The 23,322-nt window shown below is 37.1% G+C and overlaps 1 protein-coding gene across 50 annotated transcripts in view; it reads right to left on the minus strand.

The window, feature by feature from the left end:
• The window catches only part of KIDINS220 (kinase D interacting substrate 220), a 97,904-nt gene that overhangs the window by 27,477 nt on the left and 47,105 nt on the right, over positions 1-23,322 (minus strand). For all 50 annotated transcript variants that reach the window (XM_081483434.1, XM_081483420.1, XM_081483421.1 and 47 more), the window contains 2 exons: positions 2,478-2,656; positions 1,147-1,373 (listed from right to left, as the gene is read on the minus strand). In XM_081483434.1, the coding sequence (XP_081339560.1) occupies positions 1,147-1,373; positions 2,478-2,656 (406 nt within the window). The remainder of the gene's footprint in view (positions 1-1,146; positions 1,374-2,477; positions 2,657-23,322) is intronic.

The raw sequence follows: 23,322 nt of genomic DNA on the forward strand, positions 1-23,322 counted from the left end.
TAAATAAAAACCTGAATTTCACACTGCCTAGCATTCAGTTAAAGTTTACAGAGATGAAGTACATTATCAAATGCTATCGTTCCACCTTTTCCTCCTTATTTGAGTAAAAGGATGGAATAACATTCCTAAGACCTCTATAGATGGTATACCTAATTACTTACATGCCTACCATTTCTCAAAAACTGAAAAATTTAAACTCTAGAATTTCTTCTTTGCTACGTTTATTCAAATTTCTCTGTCTTCCTAGCTTACTGGAAGTTTATTTAGGCATGCATTGACTTCTGTGAATGCTAGCCCCTATGTTTTCTCACTTCAGACTAAAGAGGGAGACAACAAAAATAAAGAAACAATGGGTTTTAGAGTTCAGTTCCAGAAAATATTGGGTTGGTCAAAAAGTTCATTCAGGCCTTTCCATACCATCTTATGGCAAAGCTTGAACAAACTTTTTGACCAACCCAATATAATACTAGGGCTGTAGGTCTTAGTGTTTAAGACCATTAAAATGAGGATAGCTTGGACCTACTAAACTCGACAGGGTCTGAATACTGCTGATAATGAATTGTGCTCTCATCATTTGAAGTAGAAAATTATCATATTTATGGTATGAAAATAATTATACATGACTGAAGGTAGTGTGAAATAAAGCTCTAGAAATAGACTACATGCTATCTGGCCAATAGCATCTGAGTCCTTCAAGCACTAGGACCCACCATTATCTCACATTTAAAAGCTGTATCACACTGAATACAGGTTTACTGAACTAAGATAAAAATTATCATTGTTTTAAATGCCAATATAAATTATTATACAAGATACAACAAATGGAACATCTGTTTAGAAACCAAGAGAAAAACAGATCGCTTTGACGCTCAGGACAGTCACCGCTGACCCCACAGAGTTCACTTTCTTATCAGGACAAGAATTCAAAGCAAAAAGTGTCTCTACTATTCAGACTCAATTGAGATCTAGAACCTATTAAGATTCAAAAATCTTCTGAGTTTTAAAAAATATTACATTCAAACTTAACATTTTTTGTCTTTACAGCTAAAGTACAGTTTCAAAATGGTAACAGACTCCATTAGCAGAACACTTCTAGCCTTTTCCTGGAAGAAATTTTTCAATTAAAGATGCTGGGCACTTGCTTACCCTGTTGTAGAAGGGGTGCTGGGGTCCCGTCATACCGCTATAGTAGCTGCTATGAGGCTGCGGTGACACAACCCCTCCCCCGAACGGCCCATTGAAGGAGGTGGACGAAGAGCAGACGGATGCCGGCTGACTGTAGCCAGATGGCGGTCGAGGGGGAGGCTCATGCAGAGGTAGCGGGGGATACGCAAGTCCTCCGATATTAATCTGGTCTCTTGCAGCGCGAACATCTAAGAGATTAAACGATACCCCAGAAGGCAAAAGAAAATAGAACGTTAGTAACCAAAGAAAATAGAACATTAGTAACTAGTCCAATTACCACTTCCTTCTTTAGTTACCAGACAGAAACGTGATTGATCATATCGCTCTTGTCAAAGATTTCAACTGGCTTTACAGAAGCAGACAGGGAACTCAGAATACTCCACAGACATTCTTAGTAAGAGGCACTCAACTACTTCACATAAAAGTTTTTTTCACCATGTGAAAAGTCACCAACATCTGTATTCTTCTCTTCAGTTACCAGAATTCTGAATTTTTTTTCTGACTTTTCAAGGTATTTGTGCTAACAATTCTTCTGACACAGTTTTGCTAAATATTAACAATTCATCCTTGTGTAGTAAGTACAATGTTAGCTAAGACTGTGGGTTTGCAAATTATATGACATGTCCACTTCTGAACAACAACAACCAACACCTCCACAGTCAGAAAATACACCTCAGACAACAGCCTTATAACAGGTATTTTTAAAAAGAACATATGAAAGTACAGTCTCTCTCCCTCTCCATAATTCATGGAAAACACAAAGGTGGGTCAGCAGTACGATATCACACAAAAGAGTGTGTGTTTCAACAAAGGTTGAGTGTGTGTTTTCGTGAGCATACAGCAGTGCCTCAAGAGCAAGTTTAACTTATCCAAAACCTTCACGTCATTATCGTCAAGTTCTAGTCCACAGATTTAACCTTTGAAAGGAATGTCAACTTTCTTACTGCTCTGGATACAGATCCCTACTAAAGACAGAAGACTGGCAACAGAAAAATCACAGTGAGTTGACAGCTTAAAGTGGTGACTGCGTGGTGAAAGGAATTTGATTCCAGTGACGCTTCAGGTGTGTAAGGCTGCGAAACAATAAGGTAAATTTAACAAACAGCATTTTCCCAGCGTTCTCAGAGGATGCTGAGACCCTCATCTTCAGTTTCATTAACTCTCTGGTGGTCCTTGGTTCAATATTTCCCATTTTTTTCATGGACCAGGAGAAACTTATATAGCAAAATTAGAAATGGGAAAATTTTCTAGCACTTCAGAGAGGGCAAATTAAAATTACTACTGATACCCACCTGCAATAATCTCCCGCAGTTTGGGGTCTAGATTTACAGTGCATGGCAAAAAGGTTTTCACATCTCGAGCCACAAGAACTGGGGTCCTTGAAGACAAAAACACTTCAAAATTTCTTATATCTCCATCTATTTCAAGCAGTGGCTCAACATCTTTAGTTGTTGGAATATTCTTTGATATTCTTCAAATAAGAAACAAATTGAAAATGGTCATTAAAGTCATTATTAGACAGGCAAATTCTGCATGGAACTTAAAATGTGTTATTTATGTAAATAAATCACACATTACTCCGTTTGCTCTCATTAATTTTTTTAAAGAAAAAGGAACAAAATAAATGGTACAGTTTCAAAATTACTAAGGTAACAAGTGTGAGGTTAGAATTATATTGCCTTAACCAAAGGAGAAGGGAATGGCAACCCACTCTAATATTCTTGCCTGGAGAATTCCACGGACGGACAGAGGAGCCTGGTGGGCTACAGTCCATGGGGTCACAAAGAGTCGGACATGACTGAGTGACTTTCACAACCAAAGGCAGAATTTGTGAAGGGAAAACAGAAAAAGGACAGTAACATACACTCTAGGTATGTCACATGTTAATGATTACCTCACAGTGAAGACTGAGTTACCACTTTACACACGTGAACAGTGGCCTCAGACAAACTCGACAGTCTGCCTAAGTCACATGACATGAAAGAGAATCTAACTGACTCTAAACATGTTTATTATAAAATGCCATGGCTTTTTAAAAAAAATTTTATTGTTTGGCTGCACCACACGGCATGTGAGATTTCAGTTCCATGACCAGGGGTCTCTTCATGTCTCCTGCAGCAAAAACATGAAGTCTTAACCACTGGACCACCAGAGAAGTCCCTAAAATGCCATGATTCTTGCCATGATTCTTGCAAAGAAAAGAAAAATAAAGAATAATTCCTAAATAAATTATGCAAACTAGAAAAATGCATAGATTTTTCCATTTTTAAAGAAGGTTTTATCTTCTATTAGAAAATAGAAAGTAATCTATGCTTACTATGTAAGAGACAAAGAAGTACAAAAGAACAGAGGGGGTTAAAAAACCACATAATTTTACCAACCAGACACAATAACTACTAATATAGTATCAAGTCTATTTTTCATTATGCATAACTTTTTACATAGCTAAATTTATAAGTAAATAACTGTATCAGGCAGAGGTCTTAAACATTAAAAAAAAATGACATTCATTAAAAACTACTTTAAAAAATAAAAACACTTCTATGTTGAACTATATGAAACTGCCAATTTTGTAGGTCGAAATGGTAAACTACTGACAATTCCATAGGTTTCAACCCACTACATGCAAGGTCATGAGCTAATCTGAGGCACTGTAAGTAAAAATACATCACAGAGAGAGAAAAGAATGGAAAATGTGAAGGAGCTTAAAAGACAAGGAGGTAGATGGAAAACCTGGATATAACCCAATGTCTGTTAACAATGAAGAGATAAATAATTTGTAGTATTTCCATATAATGGAATACTACTTAGCGATAAAAAGGAACCAACTTATTTATATATATACAACATCGATAAATATCATAATAAATTATGTTGAGTGAAAGAATATAGCAAATAACTGCTGTATTTTGTTCATTTATACAAAACTAGAAAATAAAAACTAATCTATAGTGACAGAAAGAGGATAAGGGTTTGCTGTGAAGTCAAGGATGGGGGGAGTGAGGCAACAGGAGAGATTTCATAAGAATGGCAGGAGACTTTTGGAAGTCACGTGTCTTCTCTCCTGGTGGTGGTGGTGATTTGGTGGCTACAGATATATATCGAAATTTAAGGAATTGGACAATTTAAATATGGCCATTTCTTGTATGTTGATTATACTTCAAAAGCTGTTTTAAAATCACTATAAATTTGAAGATATCCTCAAAACACTCAATTCCCAATTAGTTAATAATATTCAGTTCAGTCGCTCAGTCATGTCCGACTCTTTGCAACCCCATGAACCACAGCACGCCAGGCCTCCCTGTCCAACACCAACTCCCGGAGTCCACCCAAACCCATGTCCATTGAGTTGGTGATGCCATCCAACCATCTCATCCTCTGTCGTCCCCTTCTCCTGCTGCCCTCAATCTTTCCCAGCATCACGGTCTTTTCCAATGAGTCAGCTCTTCACATCAGGTGGCCAAAGGATTGGAGTTTCAGCTTCAACATCAGTCCTTCCAATGAACACCCAGGACTGATCTCCTTTAGGATGGACTGGTTGGATCTCCTTGCAGTCCAAGGGACTCTCAAAGAGTATTCTCCAGCACCACAGTTCAAAAGCATCAATTCTTTGGCGCTCAGCTTTCCTTATAGTCCAGCTCTCACATCCGTACATGACTACTGGAAAAACCATAGCCTTGACTAGATGGACCTTTGTTGGCAAAGTAATGTCTCTGCTTTTTAATATGCTGTCTAGGTTGGTCATACTTTCCTTCCAAGGAGTAAGCGTCTTTTAATTTCATGGCTTCAGTCACCATCTGCAGTGATTTTGGAGCCCCCCAAAATAAGTCAGCCACTGTTTCCACTGTTTCCCCACGTATTTGCCATGAAGTGATGGGACCGGAGGAGAAGGCAATGGCACCCCACTCCAGTACTCTTGCTTGGAAAATCCCATGGACGGAGGAGCCTGGTAGGCTACGGTCCATGGGGTCGCTAAGAGTCGGACACGACTGAGCGACTTCACTTTCACTTTTCCCTTTCATGCGCTGGAGAAGGAAATGGCAACCCACTCCAGTATTCTTGCCTGGAGAATCCCAGGGATGGCGGAGCCTGGTGGGCTGCTGTCTATGGGGTCGCACAGAGTCGGACACGACTGAAGCGACTTAGCAGCAGCAGCAGCAGCAGCAGATGGGACTGGATGCCATGATCTTAGTTTTCTGAATGTTGAGCTTTAAGCCAACTTTTTCACTCTCCACTTTCACTTTCATCAAGAGGCTCTTTGGTTCTTCTTCACCTTGTGCCATAAGGGTGGTGTCATCTGCATATCTGAGGTTATTGATATTTCTCCTGGCAATCTTGATTCCAGCTTGTGCTTCCTCCAGCCCGGCGTTTCTCATGATGTACTCTGCATATAAATTAAATAAGCAGGGTGACAATATACAGCCTTGATGTACTCGTTTTCCTATTTGGAACCAGTCTGTTCCATGTCCAGTTCTAACTGTTGCTTCCTGACCTGCAAACAGGTTTCTCAAGAGACAGGTCAGGTGGTCTGGTATTCCCATGTCTTTCAGAATTTTCCACAGTTTGTTGTGATCCACAGAGTCAAAGGCTTTGGCATAGTCAAGAAAGCAGAAATAGATGTTTTTCTGGAACTGTCTTGCTTTTTCGATGATCCAGCAGATGCTGGCAATTTGATCTCTGGTTCCTCTGCCTTTTCTAAAACCAGCTTGAACATCTGGAAGTTCACAGTTCACGTATTGCTGAAGCCTGACTTGGAGAATTTTAAGCATTACTTTACTAGTGTGTGAGATGAGTGCAATTGTGCAGTAGTTTGAGCATTCTTTGGCATTGCCTTTCTTTGGGATTGTAATGAAAACTGAATTTTTCCAGTCCTGTGGCCACTGCTGAGTTTTCCAAATTTGCTGGCATATTGAGTGCAGCACTTTAAAAGCATCATCTCTTAGGACTTTGAATAGTTCAGCTAGAATTCTATCACTTCCACTAGCTTTGTTCGTAGTGATGCTTCCTAAGGCCCACTTGAATTCACATTCCAGCATGTCTGGCTCTAGGTGAGTGATCACACCATCGTGATTATCTGGGTCATGACAATCTTTCTTATACAGTTCTTCAGTGTATTCTTGCCACCTCTTCTTAATATCTTCTGCTTCTGTTAGGTCCCTACCATTTCTGTCCTTTATTGAGCCCATCTTTGCATGAAATGTTCCCTTGGTATCTCCAATTTTCTTGAAGAGATCTCTAGTCTTTCCCATTCTATTGTTTTCCTCTATTTCTTTGCAGTGATCGCTGAGGAAGGCTTTCTTATCTCTCCTTGCTATTCTTTGGAACTCTGCATTCAAATAATATTAACTGTGAGATTACAGTAAGCCTAGTTTCAGAGAAACAGTAAGATTTTCCTGTCCTTCAAAACAAGTAAAATGGGATCTGACTCTAATACTGGTTACAGCAACATGATTTCTCTGGGAGCAGCATTTTACTCCTCAGGCTCACCATGGGACTAGCAGCCATTTATTAAAAGCCATCTAAGGGGAAATCCAGAGACCATAATCCACAAACAAGAACAGAAGAGGGTGCTGGTGAGGAAACAGGGAAAGCAATTGCATCTTAATGAATTTCAGGAAGTCCCTTTTATAGGGTCATGCACATGTGCACAAAACAGAAAAGCTCTCTGAAATAGGACTGTGTGTGTGCTAAGTTGCTTCAGTCGTGTCCAACTGTGACCCCAGGGACTATAACCCACCAGGCTCTGCTGTCCATGGGATTACCCAGGCAAGAACACTGGAGTGGGTTGCCATTTTCTTCTCCAGGGGATCTTCCTAACCCAGGAATCGAACTTGAGTCTCTTATGCCTCCTGCATTGGCCGGCGAGTTCTTTACCAGTAGCACCACCTAGGAGGCCAATAAATTAAGCTGACTTTCAAACCAATTATTAAGTATATTTAAAATGAAATGGAAAACTTAGAGAATGGTTTCATGGAATCCCCAGATTTCCGCAAATCACTCTGCAGAAGTGGCCAAAGTATCAGAGCTTAAACAGTTAAAAAGGTAGTTTGTCTATTTCAGGAGTTTAGCATAAAATGCTAAGAAGAGAAGCTAGAAAGATTTAGATAAAAACACACAGCTGACAAGTCACATGAAACAAATTAACTGAATTTTAATGCCAGCTCTGCTTAAGCTTGAATGTGAACAGTGTTCTCAATATGATGAACAATACTGCTGTTCACAAGCCAACAGTCTACTGCTGGTTTCCAGATTGAAGTCTCTATTCTAACCTTTTGAGCTCAATACATTAAACTCTTCTACTGAAAGAGATATTTATGTAAATGATAATCTTTTGGCAGTAGGCCACCAAAATCATATGTGCTTTTATTTTTCAGATATTTTTCCCAAAGGTTAGTATTTAAAGAATTTAAGTAACTTCACTTTTCAATTAACAGTGAATTTAAATTTCCAGTATTATGAATCATGTGAATTAAAGTTGCCAGCAGTTAAATGGCCCACAGAAAGCATTATAAAGCCTCAGGCATCAACGATCTCCCAGTAAGTTTAAATGTACTTTCTTTCTATGCTACCAATCTAGCAGAACTTGTTAATGCCAACGTCAATGTAAGTCAAAAGCATTTTGATTATAAATGACAGGGGTTTCTAGGAAGTCCATATTAATTCTTTGGCAGAAAGTACATAAGCCATTCATATCACTTCCATTCAAAATAAGGTTTTAAATTACATGGGAAAAAATTCTATTTTAAATCCAAATATAAACAGGTTCTAAGATCATCATTATGAAGAAGGTGTTATTTACCATATTTTGTCCAAAAGTAGCTGCCTGATAATGTCATTATTTAATCATAAGAGGTTAAAAATTAAGATACATTTTCTTTAAAAATTTAAAAAGGGAAAACTCTTCACTGCCTCAGAATTTTATTACTTTGACACAATTTAACTTCCAGTAGATTCTCAAATACTTTCTATCAGTGAGTGCACCTTTGCTAAATACTCTCTGTGCACAGAGCACTCTGGGGATCCTGGAAGGCAGATGAAACACAGACACAGAAAAGTGCCACTCAGCACTGTAGCCAAAGGGTCAGAAACAAAAGATAAAATGATAAAATTAAGCCCATTACTATCTGTAGACAATCAAAACCCCCAGAACATGTCAGGAGCTAGCCACGCTCTCCCCTTCCTGGTCTTAACCAGGTTAATTCCTACTCATCCTGTCTCTGTACTCAGCTCCCCTTCTTCAGGGAGTCCTCTGTGAAACTACACTGCATTCCTCTATTACAAACCTCAAACCACATATGCTTCCTTGCATATACATATCACAATCAGAATGTTGTTACTCACGAGTGAAATCATTTTATTAATGTCTATCTACCCTGCTAGAAGATAAACTCCGTTAAAGCTAAAGATGAGTCTGGTTGTGTATTTCAAATGCTTAGCACAGAGAGCCATCATATCACTTTTGCTTAATAAAGTGAATAAACTACACACACAAAAGTATTGCTCCCAAAGAACTCTATTCTTTTAAAATAATTTTCACTTTAATTATCCTTTCTGATTGGAAAAATCCTTGTGCTTGGGAAAGAGTATATTGACCCATTCCTGTTAATTTTTGTACATGGTGTGAAATAAGGGTCCAATTTCATTCTTTCGCATGTGGACATCTAGTTGTTCCACCACCATTTCTTGTAGACTATTCTTCCCCGCAATGAATGGCAACCTTTCTACAGCTTAACTGGCTGTAGATGTGTGAATTTATTTTACATCTGGACTCTCAATTCTATTCATTATGTCTATCCTTATGTCAGTGCCATAGTGTTCTGTTGACTACAGCTTTGTAGTAAGTTTGTTTTTTTTTTAATTTTTGGCTGTACCCTACAGAATTTGGGACCTTAGCCCCCTGACCAGGGATCAAACCCACTCCCCACGCATTGGAAGGCAGAATCTTAAACACTGGGCCACTAAGGAAGTCCCTGTAGTAAGTTTTAAAATCAAGAAAGAGTTCTCCAACTTTATTCCTTTTCAAGATTGTTTTAGCTATCTGGGATCCCTTCCAATTCCATATAGGTCATCCCTGATAGCTCAACTGCTAAAGAATCCACCTCCAATGTGGGAGACCTGGGTTCAATCCCTGGGTTGGGAAGATCCCCTGGAGAAGAGAAAGGCTACCCACTACAGTATTATGAATCTAAGGATCAGGTTTCAGCTAAAAAAAAAAAGAAAAAAAGGTTACTGGAATTTGAAAGGGATTGCACTGAATCTGTAGATCATTTTGGGTATAATACTGACAATATTTAGTCTTCCTATCCATGAACGTAAGATATCTTTTCATTTCTTCAGAACTACTTTAATTAACCAATGTTTTGTAGTTTTCAGTGTACAAGTCTTTACCTCAATGGGCAAATTTTTTCCTGGATATTTTATTCTTTCAGGCACTATAGTAAATACAATTGTTTTTTTAATTTCCTTTCAGATTGTTCATTTCAGGTGTATAAAAACTCTCAGCTAATTTTTGTGCTGATGTGTATCCTGAAACACTGCCAAATTTATCAGATCTATTAGCTTTCTTGTGAAATTCTTTGGGATTTTCTACATACAGCATCACATCATTTGTGACCGGAGGTATTTTCACTTCCTTATTTCCAAATGGATCCACTTATTTCTGTTTCTTGTCTAACTGTGCTAGCCAGAAATTCCAGGATAATGCCGATCAGCAGTGGTGAGAGCAGGTGACTTAAGTCAACTGAGATCTCTCTAACAGGATCTCACAGACTGGGGGCTTAAACAACATTTATTCCTCATGCGGTCTGAGGGCATGATCAGGTTCTGATGAGAACCTTCTCTCTGATTTGCAGCTAGCTCTCTCATTCTTTTTATAACAACACCAATTCCATAAGGACTTGCCCCTCATGACCTCACTAAACCTCCCAAAGGTTTCACCTCCAAGTACCATCACAATGAGGGGTAAGATCTCAACACATGAATTCTGTGGGGAACACATTCTTCCCATAGCAGGAGGCGCCCCTGTCTTATTCCTGTGTTTAGGGGGAAGCTTGCAATTTGTCATCACCGAGACTGTTAGCAGTGGGTTTTTCCCCACGTGCCCTTTACCATGCTGAGTAAATTCCCTTCTACTCCTAGTTTTCAGTTTTTATCTCAAAAGGGTGTTGCATTTCATCAGATGCCTTTTGTGCCTCCCTTGAGTATTCTGCAATCCTTTTTGTTTCTGTAGAATGAATGGTAACATCCACAATTTCTCATTTTAGTTAATTCTGTCTTCTATTTTTTCCTGTCAATCTAGTGAAAGACTTGTAAATTTTGTTGATCTTTGCAAAGAACTTTCATTTTCACCAATTCTCACTACTGCTATTTTATTCTCTATTTTATTTATTTCCACTCTAATCATAATTATTTCCTTTCTTTGGCTAACTTTGAAATTTTTAGGATTTGCTCCTTGTTTTCTAGCTTCTCAATGTGTAAAGTTGGGCTATTCATATAAGATTTTTCTCCTTTTTAAATATAAGCATTTATAGCTATAAATTTTCCTGAGTGCTGCCTTTGCTGCATCCCATAAATTTAATCACCCCTAAAATTCTCATAAAGAGTTTCTTGAGGGACTTCCCTGGTGGTCCAGTGGTTAAGATGCTGCACTTTTACTGCTGAGGGCACAGCTTCAATCCTTGGTCGGGGGAGCTAAGATCCCACAAGTCGCTCCAAGGCACCAAAAATCCTGATACGGCACTGACTTCATGCATGGGCATTATGTAAAATGTTCTGAGTAAGGTATCCCTTTCTTATATAATGTTCTGAGTAAGGTATCCCTTTCTTATATAAAATCTAACAGAAAAGATTTTTAAATGCTATAAAGAAAGGGAATTTTAAAAAACTAGTATTTTATCTAATTTCTATCTCCCAACATCCCATGAGGTATTATTTCAGTTTTTAAAATGAGGAACTTGAGGCTCAGAGAGGTTAAGCAACTGTCCTGACATGGCCTGGTTGTTAGGGGAAGAGCTGGCGGGTGTGTCTGCCGGTTCACAACTCTGTACCCTGCTCCTTGCACTGGCTCATGACTCTTAAATTAATGATTTACATGCTTTTAACTCCTTAAAAATAAAAAATAGAATGCTGTTACATATTAAATTATAACACACTGAAGAAGACCAACACATAAGCCTACGTTGGCAGGTTATACTGGCTTTTTGTTTCAATTTTTTGCAGACTTTTGAAATAAAGTTTCTCCTCCATCTTCGTGGATGCATTTAAATTCCTTCACTGTTTTAAAATACAGGCTAGCACTTTTCTGTTAACAAAATTATGCAAACAAGACACTACTACTACTCCACCCCACATGCCTGAGCATGGAATACAAAAGCCCGTTAAAAAATCACAATAATAATGACGTGCCTCAAGTGACAGGACCTCGTCAGAGAAGCAGCACCCAACACTTCATCAATTATAAAAAAAACTGTGAGCAACTGTTAGATTAATGAATCACTTAAGAAGTAAAATTCCCAATTAAACTTTCACATTTCTGAATTAGATTAATTGAAACTATCCTACCATTGCAAAGCAAGTTTAAAAACTGGTTACCATCTGCATCTACTCATGATTTAGAATTTTCTTGATATTACATTGCCAAAACTGAGTACAAAAACAAACAGATGCATAAACCAATGCATAACTGCAACCATCGTCCATACACTTCAATTTTAATAATCTTCAAAACAGCTCATTTTCCCAATTACAATTTCAATTAATTTCTATTCATTCTGCTTCATTTATTGGGATTCAGCATAAGACAGAACCTGCAGAAAGGCTTCCACTAGCAGGAGGAAAGCCTGAATCAGGTAAGGGATCAGATGACAAAATGGTGATTTCAAGCTCGAGTAAAGAGAAAACTTCAGTTGAGAGGTTAAGAGAGAGGCAACATATTTCACAACAGGCTCAATGAAAATAGTTATCACTCATAAAAAAAGCAAAGCTCATTGTTTTATATCAAAAGTTTATAAATCCAACAAAAGTAAATAAGATCCAATTTTCGTAACCTTTTAAGGAACACTAGCAACACTGTGAGGTGCTAGAAAGCAATGAGAAAATGTTCATGTTATTGTGGCCTTTAAGAAATCTTAAAAAGTGTAACATTAATCACACAGTGATTTACTGCAAAAATCTGCAATAAAACTTTCAATAACAAGCAGAGAATGGAGGCTCTGCACTCAAAGTCTGCCTATAAATACATCTAAGGTTAAACCAAAACTTCTATAATATAAGTTATCTTAAAAGTCTAATGTTTATGAAACTAGAACACTTCCTAACACCATACACAAAAATAAACTCAAAATGGATTAAAGATCTAAACGTAAGACCAGAAACTATAAAACTCCTAGAGGAAAACATAGGCAAAACACTCTCCGACATAAATCACAGCAGGATCCTCCATGACCCACCTCCCAGAATACTGGAAATAAAAGCAAAAATAAACAAATGGGACCTAATTAAAATTAAAAGCTTTTGCACAACAAAGGAAACTATAAGCAAGGTGAAAAGACAGCCTTCAGAATGGGAGAAAATAATAGCAAACGAAGAAACAAACAATCTCAAAAATATACAAGCAACTCCTGCAGCTGAATTCCAGAAAAATAAACGACCCAATCAAAAAATGGCCAAAGAACTAAACAGACATTTCTCCAAAGAAGACATACAGATGGCTAACAAACATGAAAAGATGCTCAACATCACTCATTATTAGAGAAATGCAAATCAAAACCACAATAAGGTACCATTTCACACCAGTCAGAATGGCTGCTATCCAAAAGTCTATAAGCAATAAATGCTGGAGAGGGTGTGGAGAAAAGAGAACCCTCTTACACTGTTGGTGGGAATGCAAACTAGTACAGCCACTATGGAGAACAATGTGGAGATTCCTTAAAAAACTGGGAATAGAACTGCCATATGACCCAGCAATCCCACTGCTGGGCATACACACCGAGGAAACCAGAATTGAAAGAGACGCGTGTACCCCAATGTTCATCGCAGCACTGTTTACAATAGCCAGGACATGGAAGCAACCTAGATGTCCATCAGCAGACGAATGGATAAGGAAGCTGTGGTACATATACACAATGGAATATTACTCAGCCATTAAAAAAAAATACATTTGAATCGGTTCTATTGAGATGGATGAAACTGGAGCCCATTATACAGAGTGAAGTAAGCCAGAAAGAAAAACACCAATACAGTATACTAATGCATATATATGGAATTTGAAAGATGGTAACGATAACCCTATATGCGAGACAGAATAAGAGACACAGATGCATAGAACAGTCTTATGGACTCTGAGGGAGAAGGTGAGGGTGGGACGTTCTGGGAGAATAGCATTGAAACATGTATATTATCATATGTGAAACAGAACACCATTCCATGTTCGATGCATGAGACAAATGCTCAGGGCTGGGGCAATGGGATGACCCAGAGGGATGGGATGGGGAGGGAGGTAGGAGGGGTTGTCCAGGAAGGGGAACACATGTAAACCCATGGCTGATTCATGTCAATGTATGGCAAAAACTACTACAATATTGTAAAGTAATTAGCCCCCAACTAAAATAAATACATTTATTTAAAAAAAAAAAAAGTCTACTGTTTAATTAGCATGGAACCCAAAATCTCATTAGTATTTTAATATATAAACACAAATTTCTAAGAAGATTAATTTAAAACATTCCTCATTCTTCATATCCTCCCTTATCTCAATCAACTTAATGAAAACTATACCATTCAATCAGATAATCATTCGTTTATGATCATAATTCTCAGTGCTTACAAGTGTCCTGTGAAACCATTCTTTAAATAATAGGAATGAAAGCTGAACTTGGGAGACTAAAATATTCATTAAACTCAGTGTCTTTCTTGTTTTTCTGCTATGAAAAAGGGAAAGCAAAATGCATTAGCTCTTATTTCTCGGTCAACCACGTTAACCATGTTTCTGGTGAAATACTGCCCCCTCGTGGACTTCCCAGACATTGCAAACAAAGGCCACATGCTTCAAGGTTTTACATCAGCATCTCACCATTATCTTAGCATTTCCATTAGCGAGCACCTTCTAACATCAGAAGATCCCCTGGAGGAGGGCATGGCAACGCACTCCAGTATTCTTGCCTGGAGAATTCCATGGTCAAAGGAGCCTGGCAGGCTACAGTCCATAGGGTCACAGAGTCGGACACGACTGAAGCGGCTTAGCATAGCACAGCATTTTTATTATATGTTACTTTTGTTTATTTTAACATTTTGACGAGTCTTAAAAGTATTTCGCTTTGAAATTCCAAAATTACAAATCTCTACTGAAGAAATAATTTCAGGAAAAAATTGATCTCTACCTGATCTCTAATGGTATATTTAATCTTTTTGACAAATCTGAATCCTTCAACAGTATCTTTTTTAATATAAATATGTACAATATTCTTGCTGTACTATAAAATAAACTATAAGCCTGCAGAGGTAATGATATTTTTATTTTACATATTAAAACATATTTTAGAAAAACTGATTTTTAAATACTGTTTTCAAATATTTAAATATTTTCAAATATCAAAGCCTTAGTTAACATATTTTAGTTTTTCATGTTAAAGTTAGAAACACACAACTTTAAAACATTTAAAATTCTTTCTCTGTTCTACATTCGTATAAAATACTGAAACAGCATTATGAGTTTAAATGAGAAAATATTTTAAAAATCAATTTTATCCTATTGAAAGCAAAAGAAAAGTTATTTAAAAAGCTACGAAGGAAAAAATTACAGCCACTTAGTGTACATAAAAATGGTCTAAAGGCTTAAACACATAGATGTACCAGCTGTTTAAGTGCCAAATATCACAACTGATTTTTCTTAAGCTTTCCATACAAAACCTACTGCAGTTAGCAGACACAATCAGAACTGAATAAAGCACTGACTTGGGGTTTTACAGAAGTTGGTAAGAAGTCTGCCTTTTTTAAATGGAATTAAGATAAATTCCATCCTCTTAAAAAATGCCCACTATAACATTCCCATTGATACACAACAAGTGATTCTAAATATTTGTTTGAAAATGAATAAACTATATCTGGAAATAAAAATAAAATTAGTTCACTTCTGTCTTTCTAATATCTCAGACCAGTTGTCTAGCTCTGTAGTCACAGACAGCCTGCTGGGTTCCAGAAATAGGCCTGGGGAAGCTCCAGCAGCTACAGCTGTGTGGTCTTAGGTAACTCCCACTCCCTGCCTCCCAGAGTTATGGGTATTAAATGAAATAATCTAGGTAAATCCATATATTGAGGGCTCAAGTAATAGCACTAGCTAGTGCTTTTATTAGCATGTGCCCAGCACGTAATAAACTCTATAAATATTTAATGAATGAACACAATCAAAAATGTTCAGCATAACAAAAACAGAGTCCAGCTAAGTAAAAGGACCTTTTTGAACAATACTGACAACAGCCAGTAAACAGACACAGAAGTGAGAGGAACTTGTCTAAAAGTGTGCTAATACGAAAGCAACGCCAAACTGTGGCATTCGTAAAACGATCATGAATGTAAGAAACCTTAGAAATGCAGCTGAACTCACTTACAGGGAAACTCCTATGAAAACACTGCTTTGATTTTACTATCGCCTGACAAAAGGCAGAATCTACTAGGTGTTAGCTGAAATATGTCATCATTCAATTCTTTGTGTTCTGAAAACTTTCTGTGTGCCTCACCCAGGGATCCACTGGTGTAATGACAAAGAAAAATGTTCACCTACATTTAGAGCCAAAGAAAGACTAGTCTGTATGGATAGTATTCTTTTCAAGATAAAATGTTACTTCTCACTTACCACCTTCCTCCAAGCCATGCTTTCCCCAAAGCAAATGTCATCATATTTCTTTATTCTTTCAGAAATACCTACCACCGCCTACTCTATGTCAAGAATGTCTACAAACAAGGAATTTAGCAAGGTTTAAGGAAGTTACACTTTTCACAGAGTTATCAGTCTAGTTCAGGAAGCAAATATTAAAGAAATTGCAATGCAAATATCTATTAAAGATACTCAATGTTGCTAGAAGCCTGGTAGCAATGATAAAAACAAAGAAGTTGCAAAATATATAAATAAACAAACTCAAAAAACAGTCAAACATGTCTCATTCTGTTTCTTTTTTTTCTCCAAACAAAAGTAGAGATATTTTTCAGGCCTATCAAAATAAACTAAAAAATTCTGCCCTTCACCTTTATTTATCTTTAGGAACCTGAGTTTTCCAAGTAATTTCCACAAAGACAATGAATAAAAATAAACAACACACAACAAGAAATGTATGTTTAACTGTCAATACTACATTTGTTTACAGGCATCTTTGTTCACAGTTCTTTGAAGGCTCAATCTTCACATGAAACCTTGCAAATATACTGTTATTTATTTTATCCTGTTAAAATGTGATTTCTATTTTAGATTTTAATTTTTTTTTTCCCAACACAAACCTGCTTAGTTTCCTTTTTATAGGAGAATTATTTCATGAGCTTGCAAAGAATTTGATGAGGGTTTTTTTTTAAAAAAAAAAAAGATAAAAAAGAAAGTAGAAAAGAAAAAGTGAAGTTGCTCAGTCGTGTCTGACTCTTTGCGACCCCATGGACTGTAGCCTACCAGGATCCTCTGTCCATGGAATTTTCCAGGCAAGAGTACTGGAGTGGGTTGCCATTTCCTTCTCCAGGGGATCTTCCTAACCCAGGGATCGAACCCCGGTCTCCCGCATTGCAGGCAGATGCTTTACCGTCTGAGCCAATAAAGATATTGATAAAACATTGAACTCCTGAAAAAAGTGTTTACATTATATATACATTAAGGGCAAGAATGTTCTGGGAATAAAAATGGAAATAACAATTACACACGAGATAGTAAATTATTAACTGTGGAATGATGACAACACCAACACATATCAAGAACACAGAATTTCAGTAGGATTCTCAACTACCTACAAAAAGCAACAAAAGGGCATGCATGAAACAGTATTGGGAATAAATATTTGTAGTATCTCAAACCTAAATTAAGGAAAAAATCATTAGTACAAGAATGAACTTCGTACCACCAAGAAGAAACGACAATTTCCTTACAAATCTAAACTATCCAGCGTCCAATTTTTTGTTATTCAGATTCGTAACTTCCATCCACATGCAAAGGAAGTAAGCCTGTGCGTAATCTGGGCCATGTGATGGGGTGGGGAGGGGTATCAGTAATGACCCAGAACTTGAAGGAAAGAGGAAGGTAGTTAGTGAGAGCGAAGAGAGGCATGAGGTAACTAGAAGTGATAAAACTAAGCTTATGAAAAGTTTGGCTGAGTATCAGGAAGGAATATCATCCAACATGATGTTTTATTATGAAAAATGTTGTAAGTACAGAAACACTACTCCTTGAATAGTTTAAATATACTGAACTTTCGATGAATTTTATAAATTAGATGCCTATAATGTCTACTCAGCAAATAGCTATTTCAGGGAAATGGAAATGGTTACCATTCTGAAGCTCTCTCAAAACTTACTCAATTGCTCTAAAAAAATCAAGCACCAAAACAAAGTACAACATTATTCTTACCACAAGCCTAATTCTGACTACATCATTCTAAGTAAAAGACTGGCTGAGCAGTGTCAAAACAGACATTTGAAGTAGTACCTTCATGGAAGCTATTTAAATTGATCTTTCAAAAACCTCTATCATTGCTTAAAATGCTTAATACTAAAAAATACCAGAAATAAAGTTTTATACTAAAATATCTCAATGGGGTCTAAAACTCTGCAATAAAAGTAGACAGAAAATCTTTATCTACAGTTTTTATTTTACTCCTTTTCTTCTTACTAAATGTATGTTAACAAAAAAACCCTCAAATGATCTAGACAAAAGCTTTTAGCTCAACACATAATTGCAAGAAAATTACAATAATTGTACCAATTAAAATAATCTTGAATGAACAGTATGTCATCTTAATGTTCCAATGGTTTATAGAGGGATCTACTTAATTAGCTGAAATTGCTTTCCAGCGTTAGTATCAAATGTCATTTGTTAAAAGTTGAACAATTTAGAAAATAATTTAACAAAGCAATTTTACCAAACACCAAGAACCAACATTTTCTTTTTCAGCTGAATAAAGCAAGCAGATGTGTCATCAAATTGCTATAAAAATAAATGAGGCTTTTTATGGATTAAAAAAATTTTACTACTAGTGTTAAAAATACTATTTTCTGATTGTTTTTACCAAATCAGATTTAATAAAATAAATGAATATCAATTATATACTGCTGCTTTCTGACTGCCATAAATAAAACTTTTTATTATTCAAATGACAAGCAACAGCATCAAAGAACTCAACTATGGTTAACTAGAACAGTCATCTGAGTTATTCTAACATATTCCAATATGATTTTTTGATATACTGATCAAACTGTCTCCCTATAGTCTTTCATTCGAGATCATCTTAAATTAAGTCAATTCCTTAACGAACTCTCAAAGATTCTTACTAAATTGTCTTTTTCTTTCCCTTAGAATAGCTACAAAACAGTATTTGTAAGTATCTACAGGCATACAGGACACAGTCATTTCTTTGGAAAAAAAAGACACACATCTCAAAGTCAACGTGCATTCTACCCATTGATGGATGGCAGGCCCACCAAGAGCTGAAGTCTAAAATAACAGATTAACTTAATTGCAAAGCAAAGTTCTCATTACCTCATTATACCTCCAATATACAATAGTCTATATTTATAGGCATAGAATATTCTCACTACAAAAATTCACTCCACGCTATTTTTCTTATGATTAAAAATACACTTTCCCCCAAAACTTTTCTTTGACAAATGTTCTATTTCATAAACAGGGCAAAATTTTACCATTACCTTTAAACTACAGGTGATATTTTCTTTTGTCTGTATGATATATTTTAACTAATTAAAATGTAAATTTCTGAGAATTTCCTTGAACATTAGGAAGTCGAGTAAGCTTGAGGCTCAAATGCTGGAAATTAGCATGAAAGTTTTAAAAGAGCAAGTAATTAGACCTTTTAAAAGGTCTATTAGCAAAGAACATTCGTTTTAGCCTGAAAAGCGTTCTATCATCCAGAAAGCAGTGTTTCAGCCCATTATTGATAAAACTTGTTAATTGGCTAATTGCTTGAGCCATCACATTTTTACTTTATTCCAGTTGTTTCAAATGTGTACATTTTACTTTCAATCAGAATATATATTCCTCACATACTTGAGTGATGAGGGACAAAAGATATGTTGCATATAATTTACCCTCTAATGGTTTAGAAAAAAACGTGTGTGTGTGGTATGTGGTAGTGGTGTCTTTGGGAATGCTGAAGTATTTAGGTGTGAAATACACTTTCAGATGGTTTGGCAAAAGAAAAGGGTATGTATGTGTGTAGATACATGTAAGTGCCTCAAGGGCATTAGATGCTTTGCATATTTGTCCTTCTACCCTACCCTCCTCAGGTAGCCCCTGGAACATATAAAAGCACAAAGGACACAATCTGAGCTCTAACCTACAGTAATGACCCACACTAAACACACATCACATGAAGAAAATTAACTAGAATGGGTACACTAATGAACACTGCACCTTCTGTACCCGCTTGCTCCATACCTTTAGAGGTACTGGCTGATTCTGACATTAGAATCAACCACTGAATAAAGTGTGGTTTGTGATTTATTTTGCCACCATGGAACAAAGTAGTAGTTTTTTTTTAGAGCTTTCAAAAGAGCCATGTATAGATACATAATGATTTTCAATTTGGCATGTGTGAAAAAAGGTTACTAAAATCACAGGAGTGCACTAAGGAGTACAGCTCTTAGATTCATTTAATTCAAATTATGTCCCTAAGTAAAAATGTTAACAAACAACATTTACTGAACAGTCACTGTGGAGAACAAAAGGCATGGGAAGAGGAAAATTTTTTAATAAGAACCAAGTACTTCATCTACACACACATACATACTTTCCTTTTGCCAAACTGTATGAAAGTGTATTTCACACCTAAATAGTTCAGCATGAATGTCCCCCAAACACCCCTAGCATACCAAAGGATATTAACATTACCTCAAAAACTCAAATTCCCCAACTGCCCACAAAATGCCCTTCAGTGCTCTACTCTTCTGATAGATTCTAATCACAGCTCACACACTGCATTTGGGCTGTGGGATCTCTTCAGTCTCCCTCAGTGGCCAATATGGAACCTAAGCCAGTTGCCTTGTAGAGTGTTCCACATCTCAGATTCATCTGGCTGTTTCCTCATAATTAGGATCACAGTAAAACACGGCTGGCAACAAGAGCACATAGGTGATGTGGTACCTTCTACTGCATTTTATCTAGCGTCATATGAGCCTGATGCTGGGAAAGATTGAAGGCAAGACGAGAAGAGGGTGGCAGAGAATGGGATGGTTAGATAGCATCACTGACTCAATGAACATTAATCTGCGCAAACTCCAGGAGATGGTGAAGGACAGGGAAGCCTGGCATGCTGCAGTCCATGGGGTTGCAAAGAGTCAAACACAACTTAGCGACTAAACAACAACACAATGCTATGCCTTCCATTACTGATGTCAGACTTGACTATTTGATTAAAACTGGCGACCACAAGTCTCTCCCAGCAAGGGCATTTCTTCTGTGGTTCAACATAACCTGGGGAGTGACACTTTGAGATCACGTGTGCCTCATGTTCCCCAACAACTTCCCCCCAGTGGTTTCTGCAACCACTGATGATCCTTGCTTGAATCAATGATTATATTGGGGATTAAAAAATCATAATTTTTTAATTTCACTCATTCCTTCTACATTAGCTGGCATTCTAAAACAAAGAATTATTCCTTGTTTACTCTCTTCTAAGCATTACTATGGACTCATGGATTTTTTTGTTGATATGTTATAACCTATTACTATCATTTTTCTTTGTGAAAATGGGCCCAAGTTTCAAATGTGCTCCTTCAGACTACGTCCTGTGGCTATCTGTGCAAATCCTGCTGTCCTCGAACACATCCTTCCTTGGTTTCTGCCATAACAATGCAGACTCCCTTTGAGCTTTCCCTGCCTCAGACCTGGAATTAGCCATTTCTCCAAGGAGTCCAGCTCCAGGTGGGCTGACAGTTTGGGAATATTTTTGCTCCCTTTCACCGGGCAAAGCAAGGGAAAACTTCATTTTAAATTATGAGTTAATAATTTAACATTTCCAAATCCAATATGCTTTCCAGATGGCTCAGCAGGTAAAGAATCTGCCTGCAATGCAGGAGATACAGGCAACCTGGGTTCAATCCCTGGGTCAGGAAGATCCCCTGGAGGAAGGAAATGGCAAACCATCCCAGTATTCTTGCCTGGGAAATCTCATGGACAGTGGTGCTGGAGAAGACTCTTCAAGTCCCCTTGAACTGCAAGGAGATCAAACCAGTCAATCCTAAAAGAAATCAACCCTGAATATTCATTGGAAGAACTGATACTGAAGCTGAAGCTCCAATACTCTGGCCACCTCATGTGAAGAGCCGACTCGTTGGAAAAGACCTTGATGCTGGGAAAGATTGAAGGCAGGAGGAGAAGGGGGCAACAGAGGGTGAGATGGTTGGATAGCATCACCAAGTCAATGGGCATGAATCTGAGCAAACTCCAGGAGATAGTGAAGGACAGGGAAGCCTGGTGCACTGCAGTCCATGGGGTCACAGAGTCAGACACAACTTAATGACCTAACAACAAAATAATACCACAGTGCTCTTCCTAATTTTTTCCATTCAATATTGGTATTCCTTTCTCCCACAGAGAAAACACTGGCTTCCAAGAATATCAATTTATTCATTCATTTACTCTATCTTACAATACACGCAAAAGGAATTCAGGAGTATAATAATATGATTAGCAACAATAAACCTACTAACTTCAAGATTTCGTTGCAGCTAATTTTGTCCTCAGTATATTCTACTAAGAATAAAGAGTCAAGAGAAACCTGAGTTCCAAGGTGTTTGAATTAATATTTTTGTGTGTGGTTATACTATCAATTTCATATATCATTAGCATCAATTCTTCCTGTTTGTATTCAATATTAGGGTTTGCTTTTTTCTATCCTTTTTGAATTAGTTTTTTTAATATATGAAAGGCAAACCATACAAAAATACACATTCAGAGTACATCTCATTCCCCATCTAAGCATTCTCTTCAGGTAAACATTTTGATTAGTTTCTGTTTTTTCCTTCCTGTGGGTTTTTTTATATTTTCACAAAAAATAATACACATTACATATTTATACATAGATGTCCTTACACCCTCTTCTTTCTTATACAAATAGAGCATGTTGTATACTCTTGAACTTTGCAGTTTTCACTACTAATGTATCCTTAAAATTTCTTCGCATCAAATCATAGTTTTTTTCTCATTTTCTACAGTTACAAAATACTCTATTATGGTAGATGTGCCATAATTTATTCAACTAGTGTTTCTAAAGACATGCAGTTAAGTTATGGTGCTACAGATAAGGTCACAATAAATAACCTTGTATAAGCGTTGTTTTATCACTGTGGAGATGTGTGTTCAGAGTAAATTTCCACAGTGGGATTGCTGGGTGAAAAAGTAAATACATATTTACTTGTTCACCATTGCATCTCCAGTATTGGTGGCAGGGCCCACTTCATAAACTTATTTTGATTGAACTGAATCACTAATTTTTCTAAGAGTTTTAAAAACCTTTTGATATTTTTACATCTCTCCTGATTCTATTTCCTGAGGACACAGACTCTCTCACCAAGTCTCACCCTCTTCACAGAACAAGCATGGGGCCGAGGGCTGAACTCTAAGCATATCACCCTTAAAACGTGAAACACTGGTCAATGTTTTTGTACTCCTAAGACACAGGAAACTTCTAGGCATCACGTTCAATTACATGAAGGTGAAGAGACTGACTTGAGTCCTATTCTGCACCAAAACCTAAAACTGTGCTCATCCAGCAAACATTCATTATGCAGCACCTGTTACAATGCAAATGTTTATTCATGAAACAAAATAACAGCCTACTACACAACCAAGGAAAAAACCAATCATGTATCTCATAATAAAGAGAGGATTTCTAAGATATCAAAGAGCAGACGCATCCAGTAACACTGCTCTGCAGG

This window comes from Giraffa tippelskirchi, chromosome 4, assembly GCF_054371585.1.
Source record: "Giraffa tippelskirchi isolate mGirTip1 chromosome 4, T2T-mGirTip1v1.2.pri, whole genome shotgun sequence".
NCBI lineage: Eukaryota > Metazoa > Chordata > Mammalia > Artiodactyla > Giraffidae > Giraffa > Giraffa tippelskirchi.